General features: G+C 39.5%; 1 protein-coding gene across 2 annotated transcripts in view; it reads left to right on the forward strand.

The window, feature by feature from the left end:
* Window positions 1–7,573, forward strand: part of CDK17 (cyclin dependent kinase 17) — a 199,610-nt gene extending 192,037 nt beyond the window's left edge. For both annotated transcript variants that reach the window (XM_075011569.1, XM_075011560.1), the window contains exons 14-17: window positions 2,753–2,795; window positions 3,905–3,995; window positions 4,504–4,581; window positions 5,035–7,573. In XM_075011569.1, the coding sequence (XP_074867670.1) occupies window positions 2,753–2,795; window positions 3,905–3,995; window positions 4,504–4,581; window positions 5,035–5,072 (250 nt within the window). In that variant the 3' untranslated portion in view covers window positions 5,073–7,573. The remainder of the gene's footprint in view (window positions 1–2,752; window positions 2,796–3,904; window positions 3,996–4,503; window positions 4,582–5,034) is intronic.
* Window positions 7,574–8,171: the final 598 nt, after the last annotated feature.

The raw sequence follows: 8,171 nt of genomic DNA on the forward strand, positions 1-8,171 counted from the left end.
TATACAAACCAGCAGCACACACCGTTCACAGGGTGGCATCACCCACAACAGAGGTGCGCAAATCCCTGCAATGGTGGGTAAACCCCAAGAACCTGCTAACAGGGGTACCCTTCCACCAACCATACATATCGGTTTTTCTTACTACAGATGCCTCCCTCATAGGGTGGGGAGCACACATGGGCGAAGAGGTGACGCAAGGGCTGTGGTCCTCCATGGAGCAGTCACTGCACATAAATATACTGGAGCCCAGAGCAGTGTTCAACGCCTGCAGACACTTTCAAGGCCATAGACAAGGCAAAATAGTCGGGATCAGTACAGACAATATCTCCACCATGTTTTATATAAATCGGCAAGGAGGAGCTCGGTCCCGTGCCTTATGTGCGGAAGCAGTCCGGTTGTGGAACTGCTGCATCGCCAACAATATAACCTTGAAAGCCTCGTACTTACAAGGCGCTCACAATGTGAAGGCAGACCAGCTGAGCAGGCGTTTCGCACTCAGGCATGAGTGGCAGATCCGTCCCGATCTGCTGCAACTGATTTTTTTCACGCATGGGGTTTTTCCCCAGATAGACCTGTTTGCAACTCAACACAACAAGAAGTGCCCACGTTTCTGCTCCAGGGCAGGACTGGGACGGGGGTCCCTGGGGGATGCATTTGCGATCTCCTGGAGGGGCCCCCTGCTTTACGCTTTCCCTCCCACAGTGCTCATCCGCAAAGTGTTGCAGAAATCCAGGATGGAAGGAGCCTGAATGATCCCGATAGTCCCAACGTGGGATCGACAGCAATAGTTCCCCCTACTCCTGCGCATGTCGGACTGGCCACCGATGCCCCTTCTGGTGGCGCCGGATCTGCTCACGCAAGCCTAGGGGTCCATAGTGCATCCGCACCCCCAAGGCCTGCGACTACAAACATGGTTAATCCATGGCTCAGCTCCCTAGAGAGCACATGTACGGAGGAAGTGCAGCAAGTCCTAGAAAGTAGCAGGAGGACTTCCACCAGGAAGACCTACAAGCAGAAATGGACTCGCTTCACAGCATGGTGTTCTACCAAACAGCTAGCCCCCCTTTCGGTGCCTATACCTGTGATATTAGAGTATTTACTGGACCTCAAGAGAGGAGGACTCTCACTATCCTCGTTAAAGGTCCACCTTGCCGCCATTTCGGCGTTCAGACACGAAGAGGAAGGGCACACGGTGTTCGCCCATCCCATGGTTACCAGGTTCCTCAAAGGGTTGGTAATCCTATACCCCCCTTGGAAACCGCTTCCACCTTCGTGGAACTTGGACCTGGTGCTTAATGCGAAAACGGGACCACCGTTCAAGCCTTTAGCCACGGTTTCCCTCTGCCTCCTTACGATAAAGACGACCGTTCTTCTCGCAATCACATCAGTTCCCAGGGTGAGCGAGCTTGCGGCAGTTATGGCAACGCCACCCTGCGCTGTTTTTCCAAGGAGGCGGTAACCATACGGCTGCATCCAGCCTTTGTTCCTAAAGTTTCTTCTGAGTTTCATATTAACGAACCTATTGTTTTACCCTCGTTTTATCCAAAGCCTCATAACTCTAACAAAGAGGCACGCCTACACCTCCTGGACATGAGGAGGGTGCTAGCTTTCTATATAGACAGGACCAAGTCCTTCCGGAAAACGGATAGACTCCTAGTCTCTATCGCTCCCAAATCAAAAGGAGAATGTCTGTCTTCGCAGAGAATCTTGAAGCACATCGTATATTAGATGAAAATGTGCTATGAACTCAAAAGGACTCCTTTACTGGCCACGCCCAGGGCTCATTCCACTAGGGCGGTGGCGGCATCAACAGCCTTTTTCAAGGGCGTTGCGCTAAAAGACATTTGCAGAGCGGCGACCTGGTCATCCTATGACACCTTCGCCAAACATTACGCCCTTCACAGGGTAGTCCAAGAGGATACCCGTCTCTCGACAGCGGTCCTCTTGGGGACAAGCTGCACATAATCCGATTACCCACCTCCTATCTTGGGTTACTGCTGGGTAGTCACCTAATGTGGAGCACCCACGGGGACACTCGAAGAAGAAAGAAAGGTTACTCACCGTAGTAACGGTGGTTCTTCGAGATGTGTCCCCGTGGGTGCTCCACTACCCGCCCATCCTCCCCACTCCAGATCTCTGTTTAGTGTTTTGCAGGAGCATCCAAGGCGGTTGGTCAAGGAACTGGCAGGGCCCGGATCGCGTACGTGGCCAGGAGCGTGCAAGGGAGCGGCGCGCACCAGCGCATGCGCGGTCCGGCAGAAACTGCTTGGAAGATCCGATCTGCAGCGCCGGGCGAGCCCGACACCTAATGTGGAGCACCCACGGGGACACATCTCGAAGAACCACCGTTACTACGGTGAGTAACCTTTCTTTCTTCTTGCTAATTTGGTTGCCAACCCCTGGTTTAGATTTTAGAAACTATTGGAATACCATAAAATTGCTAACATCAGATCACCTTGTCAACCAATTGAGTCACAATCCAAGAGTTGGGATCTCTCTCTGTCTCTCAGTTGATTTATCAGTAAATTACACAACCTGCATATGTAAAGTCAATCTTTTGAGATGTTGGGCTATCTTTATGTACGTATATATGCTATACACCAACGGAAAATGTACAGGTGGAAGTATTGCTTTAATTCTTAATTAAATTACGTTTTCATTTGAAGCGGGAGATCGTTGTATAAAATCCACCCCATTCTATCTGCGTTTCTGAATATTACTCACTCAACTATTTGGCATTTGCTATTTCTAGATTAGACTCTGAAGGAATTGAATTGATAGCAAAGTTTCTTCAGGTAAGATGTTTTCCAAGTTTTATCTTCCATTAATTTGTATTTTGGGGTCCTTTTTTAAAGGATCAAAGCCACAAAATCAGTTACATCATATATACAGTTGAAGTTTGAGTAGGACTTTAAGTATCATTGATGGCAGGTTCATTGTGTAACAGGCAACTGAGTGGGTTTTAGTCCACTTACCCTCAAGAATTCAGGGATTAGTCTCTTATTTTATATGGACATAATTTTCTTTATTCTGTCTTTTATAAATAAAATGTAATTCATATAACTGAATTCTCACTACATTTTTAAGAATTAAAGATGAATTCAGCAAATCTTGGCTTGTAGCATGTAGAGAACAGCAGAATGAACAAAGAAAAGATGGGTAAGACACTCATAAATCAGATTAAATTACTAAAGAAATAAAATATAAAAAGAGAGCATTGAGGTACATTGATTTTATTGTAGGTATTAATTTAGTCAGCATTGTTATGGCTAACAGTTGCTCCTTGCTGGTAAGCTTTGCCTGTCTGTGTTCATTGGCTGTACGTGCTGCATTTCCACATCAGAAGGCATTTTAGAAATAAGATGAGAAATCTGTCTCAAATCATTTGTTTTCTGGTGGTAGCCTTGTAACCCAAATATGGTCCCAGTGAAATGTGTGTATGTCAGATGAGTTGGACATATTCTGCCTCTACTTAGTTTAAAATTGAGGAAGGTGCAGTTTGGTGCTTAAAATCCACCCTGTTATCTGCTTTTTACTCAGCTATGTATCCAGAGCAAACACCTCCTGTCAGCCTGCCTGAAGTATGTTCTTGCATGCTTGACAAGTTTTAGTGAAATAAACTCATTGTCATCTTTGGGGTGCAAAAATGCAAGCACAAAACCAGTTGAGTTGACTATTTTGGATCAGGATTTCGTACGATACCTTTATAGAAAGTCCGGCAATATAATGCACAGAGTGTTGCAAAATCTTTTTTTGTTTAATCTGATTTTAAGAGAGATCTCATTTCATTTCAGCTCACTATGAGCATATACAAATAGCCCATTTTCAGTCTTTTAACTGATTGCCATTAGAAAAACTGTAAGGAAAGTTAATTACATTTTAATGAAGTCCTTTGTTGTAACAGTATGAATCTAAGAAGAGAATCTCAGCAGAAGAAGCCATGAAACATGCATACTTCAGAAGTCTTGGAACGCGGATACATGCTTTGCCTGAAAGTAAGAGAAGTAAAAAAGCAGTAATGTGCCATTAACCTTGGTTGATAATATCTTTTCTTTTATTAATAGCAGCACAAAGCGTTACCTGTGATAGGTAACTTTCTTAGGCAAAAGTGTCACAGCATAAAATGAAAATACAATGGACTTTATATTTATGATAGATTTATATAGATTTATGTATATATATGATAGATTTATATATAGATATGTTAAAAATATTTTTATTTGCCTAGAACAGAAATCTCTTTTATAATGAGTAGATTTTGGAGTGAGACTCTTGTGCGTCTTATTCTTACTTGCAAGGTGCCCAGTTCATAAAGAAAACTGATGAGATAACAAAGCACATTAGTTGGTTCAGATATTTATCAGCACTTTGAGAAGCAGTTTGTCTACTCCACGTGAGGCTGCATTTTCTGCTTATTTATACTAGTGTAACTGAGAATAGAATTTAGTCAATAAAATTTAATCACATGTAAGTGCGGACTTGATTTTTCTTTTATTGTTATAGGTGTATCAATATTCAGTCTGAAAGAGATTCAGTTGCAGAAAGACCCTGGCTTTCGAAATTCCTCTTATCCCGAGACAGGTATGGAAATATTCATCATGGTATTTCTTGTATTTGCATCTAGAGGGCTCTGCTAGATGTGCTATAAACTGAAATAATGTGTAAAATTTACTTTTGTGAATATATGGACATTATTCGTATTTATAAAATACGTATCCTGTTAAACACACAAACAATGAGTTTTATTTGAGATGGTAGGTGACAAGCACTAAGAAAACTGCACTTAAAAACATTCATTATTTTACTACTGAATAACATATTTGATGTACAATGGAAGGGACATCAAATATGTCAGTGGAAGCAAATACAATGGACTGCATTAGCAAAAGATTAAATACATATAAATATTAGGAAAATAGATACATATAATAAAAAGCAGAGGATGATCATACAAACATATCTCAGGAGAGTGCTGTAACAGTATTTATTGTAAGAGCGCTTCAGTTTCTTAACAGCATCCATGTTATGTTTTAGCACATGGGAAGAACAGAAGGCAGAGCATGCTTTTTTAAAGATGGTAATGCAGTTTCAAGACCAAGAGTATCGCGTCAATCAAGGACTCAGAGCTGACGTTTCTTTCGGTGGACTTGGAATCTCCGTTTGTATACACTGTCCTCTTCGCAGTGGAGTCTTTTTATTTCCAACATGTTTTTATATTTGTTGTCACAGTGTGACAATTTTTGTACAGTTGGTTTTAAGGTCTCCTCTGCCATTAGAGCCAGTAGGTTACAGCTATCGATGTAACTGTAGCTGCAATTTTTGTGCAGAACTGAGAAACACAGTGCATTATTTATTGCGGAATCATTGCTGCTAAATAACTACTGTCTGTATAGTTAAAACAACAGTTGAATGCCTGAAAAAGTTGCAATGGCTTTATAATATGTGAATGCATCTGTTTCTCTTCATAAACTGTTTTACTGCTGCGGTTTTGTATTTTTCAAACTGCAGTGTTTCCCAGAATGTAAACATAGCTTTGCTTAACTATAGGTGAATCATCTTTAACGCTCTAAGTTCATAGCACTTGATTCCTTATTTAACAGTGGAAATACAGTAGATTAAATATTATAAAGCACATTATGTTTTAAGAAAGTTGATTCAAACAAGTGAATAATTATCTATTATTTGCTCTCAGATCTTATGTCAGCAACAGGTAAAGGAGATTGGATGATAAACTTTGTCAGGATTTATTCTGAAGATATTTGCACATTATTGTGCATATGTCTCCTCTTGATACAAGTACTTTTTTACCTGGTTTTTAGCCTTGTTAGAAATATAAATAGGGAGGAGATAATTCACATACATTGTACCCTGTTTTTCTTTTGAAACTGCATTTATCTTTAAAAGAGAACAGGATGACTGAATACAAGAGCATGGGAATAATGTCCCATTTTCCCCCCCTTGTTGATCTCTCATTATGTCATTATTCACTTGAAATCAACTGAAAAGATGAAAGTACATACTTGATAAGAACTCACTATATACTGCAGACCTTTGAAAACATGGGAACTTAGAGGGTTTTTAAGATCGTAGATGTTATCTGTTTACCAGAAATAGTAAACATATTACTACTATGCTTATGCATCTCAGTGAGTATCATAAGTACACCCTTGGTAATGGTAACAGTATTTTAAAGCATTTGTGTTCACCTTTATGCACCTATTTGTTTAGTGCATCTTAAAGAGACTGTAAATCTTTATTGGTATATTTTGAAATGGTCATGTAAATCTTTGGCTGGTATATCATGAATATAGTCATAGATAACTTAATTTTTTCCTGACATTCACTGTAAAACATTCAGGGGTCCTACCATTTCGGTTCAGGAAATCTTGTAGTTTATTGTTATTTAACAGTATTAAGTGAATTTTTTGTATATTTCATTTTAACTTTATTTGTGAATAGTGATTGTGGCATGTTTGGGAGCGTTTTATTAATATTTCTTGATACTGGTAAATTTAATTGGGATTTTTTATTTTCTGGAAGAGACAAATTCATGTGTAATGGTGACTATTGGACCACTATTGCTTTTCAGCATTTGTAAACTAGTTTTATGTTAAAGAAACCCTGTAGGCCTAACACAATGCTGTTATTTCTAACTGACAGATCTGCATTAATATTGTACTTTTGAAAGTATAAATATTATATGGAATTCCTTGGTTTTGTTTTGAAGTTTGTAATAACAGAGGTTCTGTATTGTTAAAATATGGATTTGCTCAGCTGCAGTTTTTTGGGGAGGAGTTAGTACATTCTTAGTCATAATAAACCAAGTTTAGAATCAATCTCATTGAAGCTATAGCATTGGCAATAGCTTGATTCGTCAGGTAAAACGGGCCTCATTATAACTGAGTGCCAAATTCTTCAGTTAAAGCAAACATCGCAAGAGTGTCAGGTAGGTATTATTTCTAGGACTCAGGGTCCAATGCATATGTGTGCTTCCCATTGATATCAGTAGGAGAGACGTATGTACAATATGTCCAAGGCCTGCATTTGCTTGTGAGAAAGAACTGAAAAGATAGTCCCTGGATAACTTATATTTTTGTACATTCAGTATTGAAATCTGATACTGACTGCAATGTGTTAGTAAACTTTGCAGGGAAAAATGATGAGTCATAATCTCCTAAAATGTATATCAGAAAAAAATGTCTAGTAGTGTACATTTAAATTAAAGATTTGGAATAAAATGATCATTGTAGAGAAAATAAGAATTAAGATGCATAAAACTTTTTAAATTATGACCAGATAACAATCATAAGACTAAAAAGTCAAAATTTGGCATTCTTTAATGATTCAAGCATGAGACTCTTTTACCAATAAAATGTTGATTGATTGATAGGAACACAGACTGACCACAAGTTTGGAAGCTTCTTGTGGAGTCGCAGCTGGCGCCTCCATAAATAAGGATGAATAGCTTTCCACTTAAAGCAAGAAATTGACCTCTTGGTTGTATATGAAAAATTTTGTGTATCTTCCATAAAATCACTGCATTTACTTTGAATATAAAACAGTGTTTTGTGAGAATTTGCAGGTGAATCTGTTAACTGTTTTACATCTAAAAATAGGTTATTTTAAGAAATTTAGTATTTGGTGTCTGGCTTGCTCTTTTTTCTCCCAAATGATATTAATAACCTAACTTTTCAGATTCCTAAAATTTCATGTTGTACTGAGGTATTATGCAGAGACTACATTTGAAGGGGTTATTTTAGGGTTAAATCAGTATTGTCTCCTGTTCTTCATTGCTTCTTAAGCAAGAACTGAAGAATGTTGTCGTACAGAGAATTCCGTGGAAAAACTATTTTTCAGGATGGCTGCTGTCTCCAGTTGTGCTCAGCAGGACTGAAGCCAGAGGCTCCCTCAAGTGGCCATTCTGGAAAGGGCATTTCTGTCTTGTTCTCAGTGGAACTTTTGTTCCCCTTTGCCCTGTGGCAGCACGGGGTACCATTATCTTAATAAGAGCATCTTGGCTTCATGCTCTCTAAGAACAATTGGAGAAAGCAGCCATGTTTATGTCTTTCTCTGAAGATTATATGCACCTGCCTCTGCTGCAAGGTGAATTTTCAGTTATGAAAATATGACCATTAATCTATTATATATTTGCAGGAGTTTTTGTCTGTCTG

This window comes from Carettochelys insculpta, chromosome 1, assembly GCF_033958435.1.
Source record: "Carettochelys insculpta isolate YL-2023 chromosome 1, ASM3395843v1, whole genome shotgun sequence".
Lineage (NCBI taxonomy): Eukaryota > Metazoa > Chordata > Testudines > Carettochelyidae > Carettochelys > Carettochelys insculpta.